At 51.0% G+C, this 22,014-nt stretch overlaps 1 protein-coding gene across 1 annotated transcript; it reads left to right on the top strand.

Moving 5' to 3' along the window:
- The first annotated feature begins 90 nt into the window (after positions 1–90).
- Positions 91–21,257, top strand: LOC130371279 (liprin-alpha-3-like). The gene is made up of 31 exons (XM_056576999.1): positions 91–426; positions 4,177–4,278; positions 6,018–6,182; positions 6,783–6,857; positions 7,070–7,129; positions 7,563–7,715; positions 8,247–8,339; positions 8,466–8,518; positions 8,601–8,694; positions 9,426–9,560; positions 9,833–9,916; positions 10,241–10,372; positions 10,764–10,826; positions 10,994–11,073; positions 11,818–11,980; positions 12,099–12,292; positions 12,865–13,093; positions 13,628–13,764; positions 13,966–14,114; positions 15,066–15,159; positions 15,718–15,799; positions 16,370–16,570; positions 16,855–16,917; positions 17,547–17,573; positions 18,634–18,809; positions 19,259–19,356; positions 19,450–19,625; positions 19,942–20,010; positions 20,392–20,551; positions 21,026–21,094; positions 21,181–21,257. Exons 1-30 carry the CDS (start codon positions 91–93, stop codon positions 21,076–21,078), a joined length of 3,696 nt encoding a protein of 1,231 aa, XP_056432974.1. The 3' UTR covers positions 21,079–21,094; positions 21,181–21,257.
- The last annotated feature ends 757 nt before the right edge of the window (positions 21,258–22,014 follow it).

The following is a 22,014-nucleotide window of genomic DNA, read 5'->3' as shown; positions in this document are numbered from 1 at the left end:
ACCTGGAACCTGGAACCTGGAACCTGGAACCTGGGCCCGGGACCAGAGACTAGCCGCTGTTAGGAAACCTCCGTCACCCGCCAGCGTCTCATGATGATGTGCGAGGTGATGCCCACCATTTCTGAGGACGGCCGCGGGGGTCCGGGCGGGGGTCTCTCGTCCCCGGCGGGGAGCGCGGGGGCCGGGGGCGCCACCGGAGGAGCGGGTTACGGCGGCCGGGAGCCCCGGGGAGGAGGAGGGGGGGACGAGGGCGGCAGCACGGGGAACCTGGAGTCCCTGATGGTGAACATGCTGACGGAGAGGGAGCGGCTGCTGGAGAGTCTGAGGGAGACGCAGGACTGCCTCGGGACGGCCCAGCTCCGGCTCAGGGAGCTGGGCCACGAGAAGGACTCCCTGCAGAGACAGCTGTCCATCGCCCTGCCGCAGGTAGGGGGCATGGTTAGTATGACGGGTTCTGGAGGGTCGGGGGCGTGGATGATGGAGGTATCGTATGGATGATGCTAGTGGCGCATGGATAACGGTGTGCCTTTATCCCTACAATGCTACCGCTAACCAGGGAACACTATGGCATGGATAACGGTATTATAGCATGATTAATGGTAGTATTGTAAGGATAATGGTAGTATTGTATGGATAATGTTAGTATTGTAAGGATAATGGTCGACTTGTATGGATAATGGAAGCATTGTATGGATTAAGGTACTATTATATGGATAATGGTAGCATTATAAAGATAATGTAGTTTTCTAAGGATAATGGTAGTATTATAAGGATAATAGTATTATTGTATGGATCATGGTTGTATTTTATGTGCAATAAAATAAGCATGGTGAACAGATATCCCTGTTTCCCGGGGACAGTCCCTGCTCCTGGTGGCTCCTGGTGGCTCCTGGTGGCTCCTGGTGGCTCCTGGTCAGAGGCTGGGCTGGCTCCTGGTGGCTCCTGGTGGCTCCTGGTCAGAGGCTGGGCTGGCTCCTGGTGGCTCCTGGTGGCTGGTGGTCAGAGGCTGGGGCTGGCTCCTGGTGGCTCCTGGTGGCTCCTGGTGGCTCCTGGTGGCTCCTGGTGGTCAGAGGCTGGCCTGGCTCCTGGTGGCTCCTGGTGGCTCCTGGTGGCTCCTGGTGGCTGGTGGTCAGAGGCTGGGGCTGGCTCCTGGTGGCTCCTGGTGGCTCCTGGTGGCTCCTGGTGGCTGGTGGTCAGAGGCTGGGCTGGCTCCTGGTGGCTCCTGGTGGCTCCTGGTGGCTCCTGGTGGCTCCTGGTGGCTCCTGGTGGCTCCTGGTGGCTCCTGGTGGCTCCTGGTGGTCAGAGGCTGGGGCTGGCTCCTGGTGGCTCCTGGTGGCTCCTGGTGGCTGGTGGTCAGAGGCTGGGGCTGGCTCCTGGTGGCTCCTGGTGGCTCCTGGTGGCTGGTGGCTGGTGGTCAGAGGCTGGGGCTGGCTCCTGGTGGCTGGTGGTCAGAGGCTGGGGCTGGCTCCTGGTGGCTCCTGGTGGCTCCTGGTGGCTGGTGGCTGGTGGTCAGAGGCTGGGGCTGGCTCCTGGTGGCTGGTGGTGGCTCCTGGTGGCTGGTGGTCAGAGGCTGGGGCTGGCTCCTGGTGGCTCCTGGTGGCTGGTGGTCAGAGGCTGGGGCTGGCTCCTGGTGGCTCCTGGTGGCTCCTGGTGGCTCCTGGTGGCTCCTGGTGGCTCCTGGTGGCTCCTGGTGGCTGGTGGTCGGAGGCTGGGCTGGCTCCTGGTGGCTCCTGGTGGTCAGAGGCTGGGCTGGCTCCTGGTGGCTCCTGGTGGCTCCTGGTGGTCAGAGGCTGGGCTGGCTCCTGATACATCGCTGTTTCCAAAAGATATATTAATAGATTTGGTAATGGCAAAAGGTTCTAGCTTCCTCATCAATATTCATTTTGGGACAGTTGGTAATTAGTCTTATGTCTATCTGAAAGACTGTGACGCAACCCTGCTATGCTTGGTCTATCTACCGGCTTTATACCATAAGCAGTCACGACCGATCAGAAACAGTATGCTATGGATCCAATATAGAATCATCCCCTTTTTGGGTAGCCTACTTTGGCTTAGCTTGGCTTGGACATTGTCTCTTAGACTCAGAGTAATACATGCAATAATAATGTACCATTATAATAATGGTCCGAATCAAAATATCTCCCATTTATTTTTATTCCAGAAATAATAACGTCAGACTATAAACGTCCCTGTTTTTCAAATGGTAGCATCGTACGCGTAATAGTAGTATTATATGGGTAAAGATAGTATCAAATGGGGTAATTGTTGCATCCTATAGGTAATGGCAGGATTGTGTATGAATGGACGGATAGGAGGACTAGAATAGAACATTGCAGGGAAGAGGAGAAGCAAAGCCTTCAGCCGTCCGCTCTGCCGAGCCAGCAGTCCCACTGTGTCACCATCTGTAAAGTTCTCTTTTCATTTTCTTCTCCACCAGCCCTTCCCCTGTAGTCGTTCTCTCGTTTGCTCTTTCTAATAGGCTCTGTCAGTGTTGCTAGGTTCTGTTCGGGTGGTGCTCGGTTCAGCCAGGGTGTTGCCAGGTTAAGTGAGTGTTGCCAGGTTCTGTTAGGTTCTTTGCTAGGTTCTGAAGGTGTTTCTTGGCCTTGTTAGGGTGTTTTTAGATTATGTTAGGGGCGTTGCTATGTTAACGTTGCCGGGTTTCTGTCTGTGTTGATCCGTCTGTAAAGGTGTTGCTAGGTTCTGTTAACGTGATGCTATGTTCTGTTAGTGTTGCTATGTTATGTTCATGTTGCTAGGTTTGGTCCTGTTCCAAGGGTCCTATGTATTCCCCAGTTTTACATGTGCTCTCCCAAGGTCTGACCTTCTCTGTCCTGCGTTTCCCAGCTCTATGTAGCACAGGATTGGAACCTGATAAAGATCTTTGCTGGCTCAATAGGATACGGGCTATTGTCAGAAAATCGTCAAATAGGGTTTCTGTTCCCGGAGTACTGCCATATGGCCCTCACTGTAACAGGCGGGCCTACACTCGAGGGAACAACTTCATCAAATGGTTGGAGTCACCGAAGGACAGCTTAATGCTTCCCTTGGTGTAAACTAGCCTAGCATCCATGTTTTTGAATCAAACTCACGCACTTCACATCGGGCTTCTATTGATATTTTAAAAAATCACGTAGTACTTAAATATTAAATATTAAAAATAAATATTACTTTTTTTTTTTGTTTATTCTAAATTTAGCTATAGTGGATTTTGAACATCTTCTATTTTAAGCTGTGACTGACAGTGGACCCTAGGAACACAGGGCCCTGTGAACCTAGGTACCTGCCTGGTTGTCTATCCCTCCGCTGGCTTCCTGTCCAGTACAGGATCCAACTCAAGGCTTCCCTTGTGTCCCACCAGTGCCTCCATGGCACTGCCCCCCTACACCTCAAAGAGCTCATGACCCCCCATTCCTCCTCACGCCACCTCCGCTCTGAACCGCCCAACCTCCTCCAGCTTCTGAGGAACTATGGGCACACTTTGAGGTCATTGAGTTGATGTGAAGTGCGTTATAAATAAAATGTATTATCATTATTATCACCAAAATAGACCTTGGGAACATAGATCCGCTCCCTGCCCGGTTCCGTTAGCGTTGCTAGTCTCTGTTAGTGTGGTGCTATGTTCTGTTAGTGCTGTTATGTTCTGTTAGCGTTGCTTGGCTCTGTTAGCGTGGTGCTATGTTCTGTGAGTATGATTTTATGTTCTGGTAGTGCGACTAGTTTGTGTTAGTATTGCTAGGCTCTGTTAGTATTGTTAGATTCTATTAGTATGTATAATGTAAGTAATGTAAGTGTGGTGTTATATTCTGTTAGTGTCGCTAGGCTCTGTTAGCATTGTTAGGTTCTGTTAGCTTTATTAGGTTCTGTTAGTATCGTTAGGCTCTGTTCAGGTGTTGCTAGGCTCTGCCAGGTTGTGGAAAGAACTTCTCCCGCGACCAAATAACAAGCATTTGATTGGTCTACAGTGTTTATCTCTATACGACTCTAACCGTACGATTTGTCTAGCCCAGGGTTTTAATATGAGGACCCATAAGACAATTACACTCGACCGCCCACTCAGAAAGCACCCCAACCATGCTCCCACTGACCAATCTTTAGGTCCAGGCTCATAGTTTAACGAACGCTGGTCGTTATCCTTTACCTCCATGTATCAGAGTGTCTGATTAGTTGTCTTTGCAGGAGTTTGCTGTGTTGACCAAGGAGCTGAACGTGTGTCGGGAGCAGCTCCTGGAGAGGGAGGAGGAGATCTCTGAGCTGAAAGCGGAGCGCAACAACACACGGGTAAGACCTCCTCCCAGCACCTCCTCCTCTTCCTCCTCTTCCTCCTCTTCTGGTACTACTCTTTATTCTATCTGTGCATGCCCTATGCTGACACTCTCCCTCTCTTTCCTTTGTCTCTCCCCTTTCGATCGGAATTGCTCTTATTAAATTGTTCTTTTTTTAAAACAGACTCAATAAAATTACATTTTCAACATCAATGCTATTGGACCTCAGTGCTGGTGGTCACTGTTGACCAGTCTTTACTTTTCAACGGATTTAGAAAATTGCGTTGGTCTTTCCTGCACAGTCTTAAACTGGTTCATATCTACAAGACAGGAACTAGTTATTCTCCATGGGTAACTATGTATCTGAACTAACTAGCACGACATGTGGAGTCCCCAAACGTTCAAATATACTGAATTATGTGAAATATCAACAATGATAACCATTGTTATGCAGATGATACTAAAATGTATATCACCCTTTCTCCAGCTGACCGCCGCCCTATAGATCTGCTCTGGCAGTCTATTGAGCAGGTACAGGCCTTGATGTGCCAGAATGTCCTACAACTAAATATGGACTAAACTGAGATCATTGTTTTCGGTGCCAAAGATGAGAGACTGGATGTTAGCCTACACCTTGAGTCCCTATCCTTAAAACCCTAGATTCATGCCAGAAATCTTGAGCCTTCAACAGCCACATCAAGGCAGTGATACAACCGGCCTACTATAACCTAATAAACATAACAAGACTAAGAGGACTCATGTCAAAACAAGACTTAGAAAACCCATGTCCATGCTTTTATTACTAGTACGTTTGATTATCTTTGCAGGCCTTCGCCAGGAAGCTCTTATGCAGATAAAGCTCAGAATGCTGCCGTTTGAGTTCTCACAAAAAAAAAAACTAAATCTGAACACATTTCAACAATTCTCAAATCCCTGCATTGGCTCCCGGTATGTCCGAGGGTTTATTTTAAAATACTGCTGCTCACGTTCAAACTAACCACTCAACGCTTTAGGGCCAAAGCATATCACAGAAACGCTTCCGCTATATGAACCCTCATGACCTTTAAGACCAACTGGGACCAGTCAGCTTATTGTTCCCAGAGTCAAAACAAAAGATGGAAAAGCAGTATTCAGCTACTATGAAAACGCAAAGCTTGAATATTCTTGCAGAAGATCTGAGACTTGCTCCGACCCTGACTGCTTTTAAATCAATGTAGACTCAATCTGAAGCACATTGATCCTGCCGTGTGTATGGAATGTGTTAGGTAGATAAAGTCCAGGTGACTTGACTTGACAACTCACCTCCTTCTTCATCTATTTACCTCCTCCACCCTTCTGCTCCTCCTGGCCTCCACTCTCCTCCTCCCCTGTCTTCTCTCCTCTTCTGTCAACTCTTCTCCTCCCCCTCCCCCCTCCTCCTCCCCCTCTCCTCTCTCCTCCTCCTCCTCTCCCCTCTCCTCTCTCCTCCCCCTCCTCCCCCTCCCCCCTCCTCCTCCCCCTCTTCTCTCTCCTCCTCCTCCTCTCCCCTCTCCTCTCTCCTCCTCCCCCTCTCCTCTCTCCTCCTCCTCCTCCCCCTCTCCTCTCTCCTCCTCCTCCTCCTCCCCCTCCCCCCTCCTCCTCCCCCTCTCCTCTCTCCTCCCCTCCTCCCCCTCCCCCCTCCTCCTCCCCCTCTCCTCCTCCCCCTCTCCTCTCTCCTCCTGCTCCTCCCCCTCCCTCCTCCTCCCCCTCCCCCCTCTCCTCTCTCCCCCTCACCAGCTGCTGCTGGAGCACCTGGAGTGTCTGGTGTCTCGTCACGAGCGCTCCCTGAGGATGACGGTGGTGAAGCGGCAGGCCCAGTCTCCTGCTGGGATCTCCAGCGAGGTGGAGGTGCTCAAGGCCCTCAAGTCCCTGTTTGAGCACCACAAGGCCCTGGACGAGAAGGTGGGTTCCTACTGTACACTTACAAGCTCGCCGGCCAATCAGGTGGGTTCTTCTGTGGACCGTCAAGCTCGCCGGCCAATCAGGTGGGTTCTTCTGTGGACCGTCAAGCTCGCCGGCCAATCAGGTGGGTTCTTCTGTGGACCTTCAGGCAGTCCGGCCCATCAGAAGATGTGACTATTGTTTCTGAGAGGTTTCAGAACGAGCCACTGTGTATGAGCCCTTTGACTTTGGGTTAGGGCTAGGGTTAGAATTGAATTTGCCGTTCAGCATTTGTCGGTCATACGACCCTGGGTGCACTGGCACACATTACCTTCTCCCATTCCCTTCATTTGGTTTGATTCAAGTTAGGCTTATGGTTAGGGGTTAGGGTTGGCTTATGGTTAGGGGTTAGGGTTTGGGGTTAGGGCTAGGGGTTAGGGTTGGGCTTATGGTTAGGGGTTAGGGTTGGCTTATGGTTAGGGGTTAGGGTTTGGGGTTAGGGCTAGGGTTAGCCCAGCATATTGAACCATATCTATGTCTATATCCATCCATTCCACCTTGATCCATCTATGAATCCATTTATCTATATAATGTATAACTCAAATGTATTTGTGCGTCCAGGTCCGAGAGAGGCTTCGCGTGGCTCTGGAACGAGTCTCCGCCTTGGAGGACCAGCTAGCGTCTTCTTCTCAAGAGGTACGAGACCATGCTCTCCAGGTCAGGTTTGCTAATTAGCAGGGTAGCCATGTCGGCTATTCCAGCTAGCCATGGAGGCTATGCTAACAAGCCATGTCAGCTGTGGTGACTAACCGTGTCAGCTATACTAGCTGTCCTCTGTATTGACCCGTCAGGGTTGGGGGCGGGGTGTGAGGTGCTAACATTGTGCTTGTAACGTTGTGTTTGTTCAGGTGATTTCTCTCCGAGACCAAATCAAGAGACGACAGCAAGGCCTTGATCCCGGGAAAGATGTAAGGATTGTGTGTGTGTGTGTGTGTGTGTGTGTGTGTGTGTGTGTGTGTGTGTGTGTGTGTGTGTGTGTGTGTGTGTGTGTGTGTGTGTGTGTGTGTGTGTATGTGTGTGTGTGACTGCATGAGAATGAGTATGTGTGTGTGTGTGTGTGTGTGTGTGTGTGTGTGTGTGTGTGTGTGTGTGTGTGTGTGTGTGTGTGTGTGTGTGTGTGTGTGTGTGTTTGTGTGTGTGTGGATTTGTGTGTGTATGTGTGTGTGGTGTGTGTGTGTGTGTGTGTGTGTGTGTGTGTGTGTGTGTGTCTCAGTGTGTGGTGTGTGTGTGTGCATGTGACTTTTATTTAGATTCCATTTCACTGACTCCTCCATTGTGCCATGAACTCCTCCTCTGAATGGTGCGTCCGTCTCCCCTTGTGTCCGGTCTCCGTTGTGCCAGCGGCTCCCAAACGGCCCGTCGACAGCGCTGGACGAGGGAGAGCTGGAGCGACAGAGGGAGGGCGAGATAGAGCGTCAGAGGGAGGGCGAGATAGAGCGACAGAGAGCTGAGCTGTCCCAGCTTAAGGAGAGGCTGGCCCTCATGTGTCGACAGGTCAGTGTGTTCGGAAAAAACATTCATGTCATTAGTTATTAGTGCATTAGGGGTGGCCTTTAGTCCGTACCAGTTCCAGGTCAGAACCGGGCCAGTTCCACACCAGCACTGTGGTTCATATTATTCCACTATGTTTTCCGTCTCGGTCAGCTGACCAGTGGAACTGGTGTCCAGCTCCCCCTGGTTGTTGGTCAACGTCACTGCAGCTTGGGCTCATAGTCTAGTTACCTTAAGTTTATTCACCACACAACACAGGAACAATACTGTAATCCTAGTGTCATAGTGTAATACTATCGCTATACTAGGCCAATACTTGCCGAGTAGTAGTGCAATACCAGTGGAAACACTAGTATTATACTAGTGTTAGTACAAGCAGACATACGAGTAGAAATTAGCAGTAGTACTGTAGTATTAATACTAGCAGTATTAACAATACTCTGTCCTCAGGTGGGAGGTATCGAAACTCACTAGTAGTGCTGTAGTAGTACTGTAGTATTACTAGTAGTAGTATTAACAATACTGTGTCCTCAGGTGGGAGAGATCGAGGAGCAGCTGGCTGCTGCCAGGAGGGAGGTGACCAAGTCCGAAGAAGCCAATCAGAAGCTTCAGAGGGACGTGAAGGAGGTGAGCTCAGCCAATCAAACGCTGAATGGCGTTAGATAGTGTATAGATAATAGTCAATACTTGACAGTATATATAATAAATAGCATGCCTATAGTTGTGCTTACATTGTGCTTGTGTGTTTTTCAGGCACTGTGTCAGAGAGAGGACATGGAGGAGAGGATTACTACGCTGGAGCGCAGGTAATGTTGTCCCCTTATGACCACTGAACGGTCCCTTCCAACCACACACCGTGGTGACTGACGGACTCCCTGGTGTGTGCAGGTACCTGAGTGCCCAGCGAGAGGCCACCTCTCTCCACGACATCAAGGACAAGCTGGAGAACGACCTGGCCAGCAAGGAGTCCCTCTACAGACAGGTAGCCCCCCGGGACCACCCCCCGGGACCCCCCCCCCGGGACCCCCCCCCCCGGGACCCCCCCCCCGGGACCCCCCCGGGACCCCCCCCCCCCCGGGACCCCCCCCCCACGGGACCCCCCCCCGGGACCCCCCCCCCGGGACCCCCCCCCCACTCACATGTAGCGCAAGATGTGTGCTTCATCACTGTTATAACAGTATAATATAGTGTGTTCATTACTGTGTTATAACAGTATAATATAGTGTGCTTCATCACTTTTATAACAGTATGATATAGTGTGCTTCATCACTGTTATAACAGTATAATATAGTGTGCTTCATCACTGTTATAACAGTATAATATAGTGTGCTTCATCACTGTTATAACAGTATAATATAGTGTGTTCATTACTGTGTTATAACAGTATAATATAGTGTGCTTCATCACTGTTATAACAGTATGATATAGTGTGCTTCATGACTGTGTTATAACAGTATGATATACTGTGTTCATGACTGTGTTATAACAGTATGATATTATAACTGTGTAATACCAGTATGATATAGTGTGCTTCATGACTGTGTTATAACAGTATGATATTATAACTGTGTAATACCAGTATAATATAGTGTGCTTCATGACTGTGTTATAACAGTATGATGTTATAACTGTGTTATACCAGTATGATATTATAACGGTGTAATACCAGTATGATATAGTGTGCTTCATGGCTGCTCCGCTGTGCGTCTCCAGAGCGAGGAGAAGAACCGGCAGCTCCAGGAGCGTCTGGACGACGCCAAGCAGAAGCTCCAGCAGACCCTCCAGAGAGCCGAGACCCTGCCCGAGATCGAGGCCCAGCTGGCCCAGAGGGTGGCCGCACTCAACAAGGTACACCCCTCCAGACCGGGTCGGACCGGGATGGGCCACCTTAGAGCGAGTGGAGCCGGTTTAGACTGATGGGCCATTTTAAAAGGGGCTGGTCCTGATGCTTGATCAACTTGAGAGCAGGGCATTAACACTGCCCTGGATGGGGGTTGGATTCCGTCATCTTTGTTCAGAATATATGCACTCACTATCACTCGCTCACACTTTCTTTGAAACATTGTCTTTGTGTGTGCGTGTGTGCGTGTGCGTGTGTGTGTGTGTGTGTGTGTTTGCAGGCAGAGGAGCGTCATGGTAACTTCGAGGAGAGGCTGAGGCAGATGGAGGCTCAACTGGAGGAGAAGAACCAGGAATTACAGCGGGTAACTATACCTCATCTCTCTTTCCCTCGCTCTCTCTCCACTGTCCTTCTGGCACTTACTCTCCCCAACCCCATCCCCGTGTGTCATGTTAGTCTTTTCAATCAACTCTTAGGAGCAGAAACAAATATAGAATGCCATGATTACATGAGGATAATTGGAAGATCACCTTACATGTGACTAGACCTTGATTAGAAAGACGGTATTACATTTGATGTAATATAATCTCTCTCTCTCTCTCTCTCTCTCTCTCTCTCTCTCTCTCTCTCTCTCTCTCTCTCTCTCTCTCCCCCACTCCCTCCCACTCTCTCTCTTTCCACCTCCCAGGCGAGGCAGAGGGAGAAGATGAACGACGAGCATAACAAGCGTCTGTCCGACACGGTGGACAAGCTGCTGTCCGAGTCCAACGAGAGGCTGCAGCTCCACCTCAAGGAGAGGATGGCTGCACTCGAGGAGAAGGTAAGGGCGGGACGTCACGTGACCACAGGGGACCCCGAGAGATCACATGATCACAACAGAGCCCAACAGATCCAAGCGCATGTCAATAGATCACAATATATACCAGTAGAACCAAAATATCACATTAGAACACACTATACCCCTGTAGATCCTTGAAGATCCCAGTAGAGCATTGAGGTCCTGAAGTGTGTGTGTGTGCGTGCGTGCGTGCGTGCGTGGGTGTGTGCGTGCGTGCGTGCGTGCGTGCGTGCGTGCGTGCGTGCGTGCGTGCGTGCGTGCGTGCGTGCGTGCGTGCGTGCGTGCGTGCGTGCGTGCGTGCGTGCGTGCGTGCGTGCGTGCGGGCGGGCGTGCGGTATAACACTCACCTATCTGCGTTGCTGTTCTCCAACAGAACTCTCTGTCTGAGGAACTGGCAAACATGAAGAAGATCCAGGACGACCTCCTCGCTAACAAGGTACCGATTGGTCAGAAGCTACAAGCATTCTCATTGGTTGAACGGTTTTATTTTGCACCATGGTGTCCTCGCCGCGTCGTCTTTCAGAGACACGTCCCGACAGAGTACCGCGTTGTCGAGGGTTATTAGGGGCTGCGTTCAGCCACGTCTTGTCTCTGCCTCCCCAGGACCAGCTGCTGGCGGAGCTGGAGAGGATCCAGGTGGAACTGGATCAGCTGAGGGGGCGCTCTGGCTCCTCCTACTCCAGGTCAGCTACACCACCTTTAACCTTTAACCTCTAACCTGCTGCTCACACAGCTGATTCAGTTGAGGCTGCTAGCTAACGTTTTAGCCTTAGCTAATAGAATTGTGAGTTGGAACCTCCATTGGTGTCAATCCATCATTGCCACTTTCCTAGTTCTGTGAGTAGTTGTCGATTCAAACACTGTATAGCTTCAGAGTCGTGCGTTTACATGACACTCGAGGAAACCAAATTATCGGGTTAGTCCGACTGTGACTGTATTTTTAAGATGCATGTATACACCTTAGTCTGATTTAAAATGGACCGAATCGGGTTTCTTGTCGCCGGATTAAGACCCCTGGATTATTAGATTGATAGGCGCATTAATAGTGCATGCATACATTCAATCGGTTTTGAAATCTGCGCATGCTCGAGATTTTTTCCCGGGGAAATAAGCCGGAGGTAGAAGGAGACGACAGCTCTACTACCACTAGTTGTAATGGGTAAAGCTCTACTACCACTAGTTGTAACGGGTAAAGCTCTACTACCACTAGTTGTAACGGGTAAAGCGCCACCTATCGTAGGAGGGTATGACAAACTTCGGCCAATGTATCTATTTTCCAACCGCCATGTATACTCTGACAATAGCAGTTGTCCACTTGAGGAGCACAGTCCAACTACGGCTGCAATCGGTACTGTGAACATCCTCCGTGTTAGCGGTGGTGATTGTGGAGCGCTAACAGGTGTGACCCCCCCCCCCCCCCCCCCCAGGGCGGGCAGCGTGAGCTCCCTCCCCTCCACCCTCTTCAGGCGGTCCCTCCCGGGCAGCGCCTCAGAGCTCCGCTACCCGCAGGGCGGATCCCTGCCATCAGGGGGCGCTGTGGTCCGACGCACCCACCGCGGGCGCTGGGGGCCGCGCGACGACAACAACAAGGTGAGGGTGGGGGTGAGGGTGGGGGTGAGGGTGGGGGTGGAGGTGGTGATGATGATGATGATGATGGTGGTGATGATGACGATGTAAATCCTGACCGTAACCTTTCCCCCCGGCCCAGTATGGGGAGTGGGACAACCCGTCCATGCTCGCCCCCGGGTACGACGGGGGGGTGGAGGGGAGCTGCTCCGACGACGAGGAGGACCGGGAGACCATGTTCGGCTCGGAGCTCCTGTCCCCCAGCGGACAGACGGACGTCCAGACGCTCGCCATCATGCTGCAGGAGCAGCTGGAGGCCATCAACAAGGAGATCAAGTAGGTCCTATTAATAATCAGAATAATATGATTGTTCCTGTTATTAGTAGTGTAATGATGGGCAGCTGAAGGCACGAAGAAGGAGATCGGGTCGGCCTTATTAATCATATCAATAATAGAATTGTTAATATTATTAGGAGATTAAGACACTAAATTACCCTGGACATCGAGAGTCATCGCGAGAGCACAACTTGGATTTGCTCAGCGAGTCACTCTGGGAACGAGCGATAATCTCACTCCCCGATTCCCCGGGCCCAGAACATTAACCAATCACATTAACCAATCACATCGGTGTATCTGATGTAGGCGGGCCAAAAGCGTTGCTGTTTCACCGACCGGATACGGCAAGAGTGTTATTTATCGGTTAGCTCCGCTGGTCTGGATACGTCGCCCCTTGTGTTCTTCTGATTGGTCGTAGTGTTATCCAATTGCGTGCAGTGATATTTTCAAATGCATGCTTGGTGCCGCCCCTCGAGTCGGGCCACCTTTGTCACTCGTTGCCAGACCCTACAGCGTTCTAGAGGTGGGTCTGGATGTCCGGGCTGACATTCAGTGTGACCGCTCTCCTCCAGGCTGATCCAGGAGGAGAAGGAGAGCACGGAGCAGAGGGCCGAGGAGATCGAGAGCCGGGTCAGCAGTGTGGCGATGGACGCCCCCTCCCTCCCCCCCAACTCCCTCGGGTCGCGGGGCTACATGACCCCCTCCCTCACCTCCTCCACCCTCGCCTCCCCCTCGCCCCCGAGCTCGGGCCACTCCACCCCGCGCCTGCCCCACTCCCCCGCCAGGGACAGCGACAGACAGGTACAAGCTCCACCCTCCTCCTCCTGCTCCTCCTCCTCCTCCTTCTCCTTCTCCTCCTCCTCCTCCTCCTCCTCAACCTCCTCCTCCTCCTCATCCTCCGCCTCTGTCTCCTCCTCCTCCTCCTCCTCCTCCTCCTCAACCTCCTCCTCCTCCTCCTCCTCCTCCTCCTCCTCCTCCTCTTCCCCCTCCTCCTGCTCCTCCTCCTCCTCCTCCTCCTCCTTCTCCTTCTCCTCCTCCTCCTCAACCGCCTCCTCCTCCTCCGCCTCTGTCTCCTCCTCCTCCTCCTCCTCCTCCTCCTCCTCCTCCTCCTCCTCCTCCTCAACCGCCTCCTTCTCCTCCTCCTCCCCCTCCTCCTGCTCCTCCTCCTCCTCCTCCTCCTCCTCCTCAACCCTCTGCCTCTCTTCCTTCCCTGCTCCACAACCCTTCAGTCATGGATGGACGGATGGATTGAAGGAGGACAACAAAAGTAAATGCCCTTCATCTTGTATCTGGCGGGTCTGAGAACGTCTGATCTGGTTTCTCTTCCCGATGCAGAACAGCAAAGAGGGAGAGGAGTGCCGAGCTCTGGCCCTCATAGACAACAACCCATCTGTTCCCCGGGCGCTGCGACTGGATAGGATGACCCACACACACCCCGGGGCAGGGCTGGACGACCACCGTGAATACCGCAGGTACAGAACTTTTAAAACACGCTTACAAGCCTCTCACTCGAGAAGTGCCCTCACGAGACAGAGCTCTCCTTTAGCTCTTTATGTTTCTCTCAGTGCACTGGCCTTTCAGTCAACTAGCCTCAGTGGGCTAGCTTTAACATGCTAGCTTCAACCTGCTAACTCTAGTTAGCACCAGTTAGCTCAACGCTCTTCTCTGTCCAGTCTGTCTGCAGACGGAGCCATCACAGCTAGCCAGGACTCGCTCCACAAGGCCAGTAAGAAGAAGAGTATCAAGTCGTCCATCGGCCGTCTCTTCGGCAAGAAGGAGAAGGGAAGGATGCCCGGGAGCGGCCGGGAGTCCCCCTCACTGGGTCAGTCTTCACCTGGTCCCACACAGGTGTTCACACACCTGGTCCCACACAGGTGTTCACACACCTGGTCCCACACAGGTGTTCACACACCTGGTCCCACACAGGTGTTCACACACCTGGTCGCACACAGGTGTTCACACACCTGGTCTCACACCTGGTCACACACACAGTCTCAATGCTGGTTCACACATGGTCTCACACCTGGTCTCACAAACCTGGTCTCACACCTGGTCGCACACGGTCTCAATCCTGGTTCACACCTGGTCTCACACACCTGGTCTCAAACCTGCTCTCATACCTGCTCTCACACACCTGGTCCCAAACCTGGTGTCAAACCTGGTCTGACACCTGGGGCCTGATGAATAAACGGTGCTGTGCAGAGCAATGCCCTTAGAGACATGTGTATTCTAGTTTCCGAGCAGAATCACAGATGTATAAAGAAGCCTGTGAGGTGAGGCTGTGCGCTGCAGCGACACAATGCAGGAACGTCTCGGAGAATCTCTGCGTTCACATATTTCCCAACTCCTCATTAAGCATTTATTTGAGCAGACGAAGAGTCTATGCATGGTGTCCCACACCTGGTTCCGCAGCTGGTCTCGCACCTGTTTACCTGTAACATGACTTCCATGGTAACAGAGTTTCCATGGTAACAGGGTTCAAACATCTATTCACACACCTACAAGCTACCCGCATTGAGTTTCGCAATGTCTAGCAATGGTGGGGTCCCATCGATACATTCTTTCCAAGGTAACAGCATTCCCATGTTTCCATAGCAACAGTGTTTCCACAGTCATAGTGTTACCATAGTAACAGTGTTTCCGTAGTCACCGTTTTTTTCCATAGTACCCCTTTTAACATGTTATGTCTGTCTGTCTGTCTGTCTGCCTGCCATGATAGTGATAAGGCTTGTTTTAATATTCTATACGCTATAATATGAATCTTATCTCCCAGCCTCGACCCCGTCAGATGAGCTGGGCTCTGCTGACCCTCTGAGTCTCAAGATGGGGACCGGAACTGTGGAGAAGGACCGCCGGAGCAAGAAGAAGTAAGAACTCCTTCCTATGATCTAGTGCATAGAGATACACATGAGCTACATCGGACGGAAAAATAAGACAGGCGCAGCATTGAGACATACCACGTCATAATTATATAAACTATATAAATATAGTACTATAGTATGTATATGGTTTCATTTATCTCTGTGTAGGTGAACAATATAACTGTAAATTCTCCACCTCCTCCTCCTCCTCTCTCCTCCTCCTCCTCCTCCTCCTCCTCTCTCCTCCTGCTCTTCCACCCCCTCCTCCTCCCCCTCCTCCTCTCTCCTCCTCTCTCCTCCTCCCCCTCCTCCTCTCTCCTCCTGCTCCTCCACCCCCTCCTCCTCTCTCCTCCTGCCCCTCCTCCTCTCTCCTCCTCCTCCTCCTCCTCCCCCCTCCTCTCCTCCTCTCTCCTCCTCCTCCTCCCTCCTCCTCTCTCCTCCTCCACCCCCTCCTCCTCTCTCCTCCTCCTCCCTCCTCCCCCTCCTCCTCTCTCCTCTCTCCTCCTCCTCCTCCCCCTCTCTCCTCCTCCTCCTCCCCCTCCTCCTCTCTCCTCCTCCCTCCAGACATGACCTTCTGGAGGAGGCGTGTCGTCAGGGTCTCCCCTTCGCCTCCTGGGACGGTCCCACCGTGGTCACATGGCTGGAGGTACGCCCAGGCTGGCCTGATGGTCTGGTTTGGTCTAGTCTGAACTAGTCTGGTCTGGTCTGGTCTGGTCCTGATGGTCTGGTCTACTCTAGTCTGCACTAGTCTGGTCTAGTTTAGTCTCATTCCGATGGTTTAGTCTGCACTAGTCTGGTCTGCTCTAGTCTGCACTAGTCTGGTCTGGTCCTGATGGTCTGGTCTAGTCTAGTCTGCACTAGTCTGGTCTAGTCTAGTCTGCACTAGTCTGGTCTAGTCTAGTCTGCACTAGTCTGGTGTGGTCTAGTCTAGTCTGCACTAGTCAGGTCTACTCTAGTCTGCACTAGTCTGGTCTAGTCTGGTCTGGTGCTGATAGTCTGTATAAAGATATGATTCTTGTTGATCTTGTTTTACTTATTCTGGTTAATCTGGGTATGGTTATCTGGTCAATATGGTTCATCTGGCTAATTTACTTAATCTGGCTGCGGTAAATCTGGTAATCTAGTCAATCTGGTTAATCTGGCCTTGATGATTTTGCTAATCCGTTTAATCTGGTCCTGATGATCTGGTTAATCCGGTTAATCCGGTGTTTCCCAGCTGTGGGTGGGCATGCCGGCCTGGTACGTGGCCGCGTGCCGGGCCAACGTGAAGAGCGGAGCCATCATGGCCAACCTGTCGGACACGGAGATCCAGAGAGAGATCGGCATCAGCAACCCACTGCACCGCCTCAAGCTACGCCTCGCCATACAGGAGATGGTGTCTCTGACCAGCCCCTCTGCTCCAGCAAGCACACGATCTGTAAGTACACCTCATGCCTGCACTTATTACACAGCCTCTGAATACTCCGTTCTGGTAAACCATAGCGTTCAGCGTTCAGCATTATATAACTTTAACTGTAGAATCTAACAGACAATTGTTTGAATCTATACAAAATGAGTGTGATAATCACTCTAATTCTCTACATTGCATATACTATGTGTTCATATTATTACTAATAGTACTACTACTATTAATATACATGCACACTCACGCACACAAAGTTCTGACTGCAGCCTTTTGTTTTTATCGTTTGTTGTTTACAGTCTACCAGTAATATTTGGATGACCCACGCAGAGATGGAGTCTCTCACCACGGCAACCAAACCAGTAAGCCTTCCTCCTCCCCCTCATCCTCCTCTTCCTCATTATTCTCCTCTTGCTGGACCAGTATCTTTAAATACCCATGACCAGTAGCGATGTGGAGGAACACACGTGTGACGACGGCTCAGACAGAGTGCCTTGTGTTGGTTGGCTGACGGTGATGATGATATTGATGACATCATGTTTTCTTCTCCTTGTGTTGGATTAGGAATCTGTCTCTCCCCTCCGTTCCCTTCAGATCTGTAGTAACTGCTTCCAACTAACTACCTCACTAACCACCCTCTGCCACCTCCTTCCCTGTTTCCTCCTCTCCCTCTCTTCCTCCTTCTCCCCCCCCCCCCCCTGCTCCTCCTCCTCCTCCATACTGCTCCTCTTCCTCCTCCATACTGCTCCTCCTCCTCCTCCTCCATACTGCTCCTCCTCCTCCTCCATACTGCTCCTCATGGGTAAATACTCTTCATTCCTCTTCCTCTTCCTTTCTTCGTTTCAACCCCGCCTTTCCAAATCTTCCCTTTCTCCTCTCCTTTCTTTCCTCCCCCCCCCCCTCTCTCTCTCTCTCTCTCTCTCTCTCTCTCTCTCTCTCTCTCTCTCTCTCTCTCTCTCTCTCTCTCCACCTCCGCTGCTTTGACCAATAGGAGCAGAAGGAGTTCAGCTGGGATCAGGTGAGCTTCCTGTTCTATTATTAGCATTGTAGTATTTACCATGTAGTCTCGCCAGCATGCAGTATCCCCCTAGTAGCCCTATGTAGCGTAGTATTTAGCATGTAGCCTTGATAGCATGCAGTATCCACCTAGTAGCCCTATGTAGCATAGTATTAAGCATGTAGCCTTGATAGCATGCAGTATGCACCTAGTAGCCCTATGTAGTGTAGTATTAACCATGTAGCCTTGATAGCATGCAGTATCCACCTAGTAGCCCTATGTAGCATAGTATTAAGCATGTAGCCTTGATAGCATGCAGTATCCCCCTAGTAGCCCTATGTAGTGTAGTATTAACCATGTAGCCTTGACAGCATGCAGTATCCACCTAGTAGCCCTATGTAGCGTAGTATTAAGCATCTAGCCTTGATAGCATGCAGTATGCACCTAGTAGCCCTATGTAGCGTAGTATTAAGCATGTAGCCTTGATAGCATGCAGTATCCACCTAGTAGCCCTATATAGCGTAGTATTTAGCATGTAGCCTTGATAGCATGCAGTATCCACCTAGTAGCCCTATATAGCGTAGTATTTAGCATGTAGCCTTGATACCATGCAGTATCCACCTAGTAGCCCTATATAGCGTAGTATTTAGCATGTAGCCTTGATAGCATGCAGTATCCACCTAGTAGCCCTATATAGCGTAGTATTTAGCATGTAGCCTTGATAGCATGCAGTATCCACCTAGTAGCCCTATGTAGCGTAGTATTTAGCATGTAGCCTTGATAGCATGCAGTATCCACCTAGTAGCCCTATATAGCGTAGTATTTAGCATGTAGCCTTGATAGCATGCAGTATCCACCTAGTAGCCCTATATAGCGTAGTATTTAGCATGTAGCCTTGATAGCATGCAGTATCCACTCAGTAGCCCTATATAGCGTAGTATTTAGCATGTAGCCTTGATAGCATGCAGTATCCACTCAGTAGCCCTATATAGTGTAGTATTTAGCATGTAGCCTTGATAGCAGTATCCACCTAGGACCCAGTGGCCCCCTAAAGACCCCCCTCTCTCTCCCCCCCAACCAGATCCTGGCCTACGGGGACATGAACCACGAGTGGGTGGGCAACGAGTGGCTGCCCAGCCTGGGTCTGCCGCAGTACCGCTCCTACTTCATGGAGTCCCTGGTGGACGCCCGCATGCTGGACCACCTCACCAAGAAGGAGCTGAGGGGCCAGCTCAAGATGGTGGACAGCTTCCACAGGTCTGACCCTCACCCCACACACACACATACCTCCCCACACACACACACATACACACACACACACACACACACACAGCCTCAACCCACTTTTTGTGGCTTGTTGCTGTGGTCATCGAGTTGTGGTTTGTTGTCACGGTAACCCTGTTGTTGCCGTGTGTTGTCATAGTAACAGCGTGAGTCTCTGCTACAGCCTAGTGTCCAATTTCAGATAACAGTGTTGTTGTTGTTGTTGTCATGGTAACCCTGTTGTTGACGTGTGTTGTCATGGTAACAGCGTGAGTCTCAGCATAGCTACAGCATAGTGTCCACTTTCTGGTAACAGTGTTGTTGTTGTCATGGCATCAATCTGAGTCTCCACTACAGCGTAGTGACAGTGTTGTTGTTGTCATGGCATCAAGCTGAGTCTCCACTACAGCGTAGTGACAGTGTTGTTGTTGTCGTGGCGTCAGGGTGAGTCTCCACTACGGCATCATGTGTCTGAAACGCCTGAACTACGACCGCAAGGAGCTGGAGAGGAGACGCGACGAGAGCCAGCACCAGAACCACGGTGAGCCTACGGATAATGGATCATTGATTATAGATCAGATGTTATGGATCATGGATATTCATTCATCTTCCTCCCGCCCCCCCCTCCCTCTAGATGTGATGGTTTGGTCCAACGAGCGCGTGATGTGCTGGGTGCAGACCATCGGTCTGAAGGAGTTTGCGGACAACCTGACAGAGAGTGGCGTCCACGGGGCTCTGCTGGCGCTGGACGACACCTTCGACTACACTGACCTCGCCCTCCTCCTCCAAATACCCAATCAGAGCACACAGGTGGGCCGCCCACCGGTCTGAAGCACCCCCATCTGCTCCTCACTATGCAACGCAGCTTGAGTGTGTTTTATGTCTCACCGAAACCCTAAATTAATATTGCACATTCTTGTATTCTTTGCTTTTACTTTACTCATTCTGTGTTACGTTGCGAGTCACGCTGCTTTATAAAAGAAAAAATCTCAGCTCGTAATATGAATCTAATAACGAGGTAATAGATGTACTAACGGTGATGTCAGTCACCGTTCTACCGTTCGTACGAGGATGTCATGGTTAAAACTGTGATTTCATTGTTTGATTTTTATTATTTCTCCTTCAGGCTCGGCAGCTCTTGGAGAAGGAGTACAACGCCCTCATCTCCATGGCAACCGAGAGGAGGCCAGACGAGGTAAGAGGCAGAAGCTGTTGGCGGCGCCAAACGCTGAAGCGCTATGTGTGACCGTGCTAAAGCTATGCTATATGATCACGCTCAATGCTATGTGTGTTGTACTCAGCGTTACATGTCCGTGCTTAGCGCTATGTACAGTTTGTTGTGCTACATGCTACGCGTACCTGCTAAACGCAACGCTACGTGACTGTGCTAAGTTCTACACGACTGTGCTAAGCGCTACTTGACTGTGCTAAGCGCTACTTGACTGTGCTAAGCGCTACGTGCGTTGGGCTAGGCGCTATGTGCGTTGGGCTAGGCGCTATGTGCGTTGGGCTAGGCGCTACGTGACTGTGTTGGGGGCTACATGTGTGGGGCTAAGCGCTACCTGCGTTGTGACAGGACGGGACCAAGACGTTCACGCGTTCGCCATCCTGGAGGAAGATGTTCCGGGAGAAGGATCTGAGGGGCGTGGCCTCCGACTCGGAGACGCTCCCCGCTAACTTCCGTGCCTCCGCCATCGCCACGTCCTCCGTCACCCTGAGGAAGGTCCAGAGTGAAGGTCAGCCGCAGAGCAAGGCACCTTTACCCGTCGCACTCTCTTCCATCCATTTACATTTACATTCAGGGCGTTTAGAAGACGCTTTTATCCAAAGCGACTTACAATAAGTACATTCGTCGTAAGAAAGTGAAACAATATATCGCTGTCGGTACGATAAGCATGTTCATAGAACCGAGTGCAGAGCACCAACAATCGCTAGGTTAACCCATTCACCGTAAACAACAATGAGAGCTAGGCTAAGATGTTACATAACTAAGTATTGTAACTAAATACGACGTGCAATAAGTGCGTACATTAAGTGCCAGGACGTACAACATACAACAAGTTGGAGGGGAGGGATGAGGTGGCTATACAGAGTCTAGCTGAGCTCTGAACAGGTGAGTCTTGAGTCTATTTTTGCGTAGCTACGTAACTCCGTGACTAGGGCTGCCAGGTTCTTGGGTTGTGTTTGAACGCCTGTCTCCTGTCTATCAGCCAACTCGGGCGCCAGGGGGGAGTCGGCCTCCATCCGAACCTACTCCTGCTAGAAGAAAAGCACACCAGGTGAGGAGCGTCACACCTGCCCCCCCCACCCCTGTGGTCCTTAACCCACCTGGTGATCATCTAACCCCCAGTGCTGTCCTCCACAGGATCCTGTCCTCTCCTGTTGATGGAGAACAGCCAGGGTCCTGCCCACTCCTACTCCTGGAGAGCTACCAGGGTCCCGTCCACTCCTCCTCCAGAGAGCCCGGATCCTCTTCCACACAACATGGAAGACCGACAAAGACCCTCTGAAAAAAATATCACAAGAAATGAGTGAATGTGTGTTCTCCCTGTCTAACTCTCTCTCTTTCTCTCGATCTCTCTCTTTCTGTCTCTGTCTCTGTCTTTGTCTCCTTCTCTCTCTGTCTGTCTCTCTGTCTTTATCTCTCTCTCTCTGTCTCTCTCTCGCTCTCTCTCTCTCTCTCTCTCTCTCTCTCTCTCTCTCTCTCTCTCTCTCTCATCAGTGTGTTTGACGCTGTAGAAACTGACTCCATATTCTGACATCATTGTTAGTCTTGATCGAATGGAAGGGCAGTACTGACTGGTGGTTAGTTAGTGTTTCACATTACAAGCCCTTAGTGAGTTTGGGGTTAGTTAGTGTTTCACATTAAAAGCCCCTAAGGAGGTGGGGGTTAGTTAGTGTTTCACATTAAAAGCCCTTAAGAAAGTAGGGGTTGGTTAGTGTTTCACATTAAAAGCCCTTAAGAAAGTAGGGGTTGGTAAGTGTTTCACATTTAAAGCCAAAGGGAGTTTGTGGTTAGTTAGTGTTTACCATTAAAAGCCCTTAGGGAGGTTTGGGTCAGTAAGTGTTTCACAGTAAAAGCCCTTAGGAAGGTTGAGGTTAGTTAGTGTTTCACATTAAAGACAAGTTCAGTAACCAGTTCAGTGCAAGGACATTTATTAAGCCATACCGACCGTAAGGAGATGCACAACAAATAAAG

This window comes from Gadus chalcogrammus, chromosome 18 (assembly GCF_026213295.1).
Source record: "Gadus chalcogrammus isolate NIFS_2021 chromosome 18, NIFS_Gcha_1.0, whole genome shotgun sequence".
Lineage (NCBI taxonomy): Eukaryota > Metazoa > Chordata > Actinopteri > Gadiformes > Gadidae > Gadus > Gadus chalcogrammus.
The sequence above is the reverse complement of the archived record's forward strand: the minus strand, read 5'-3'. Positions and strand labels throughout refer to the sequence as shown.

Bases quoted from the DNA above. Each gene is read 5' to 3' on its own strand.
- LOC130371279 (XM_056576999.1), top strand. From the start codon at position 91: ATGATGATGTGCGAGGTGATGCCCACCATTTCTGAGGACGGCCGCGGG. The intron at 427-4,176 runs GTAGGGGGCATG...TTGTCTTTGCAG, and splicing joins TGTCCATCGCCCTGCCGCAG to GAGTTTGCTGTGTTGACCAA. The intron at 10,373-10,763 runs GTAAGGGCGGGA...GTTCTCCAACAG, and splicing joins TGGCTGCACTCGAGGAGAAG to AACTCTCTGTCTGAGGAACT.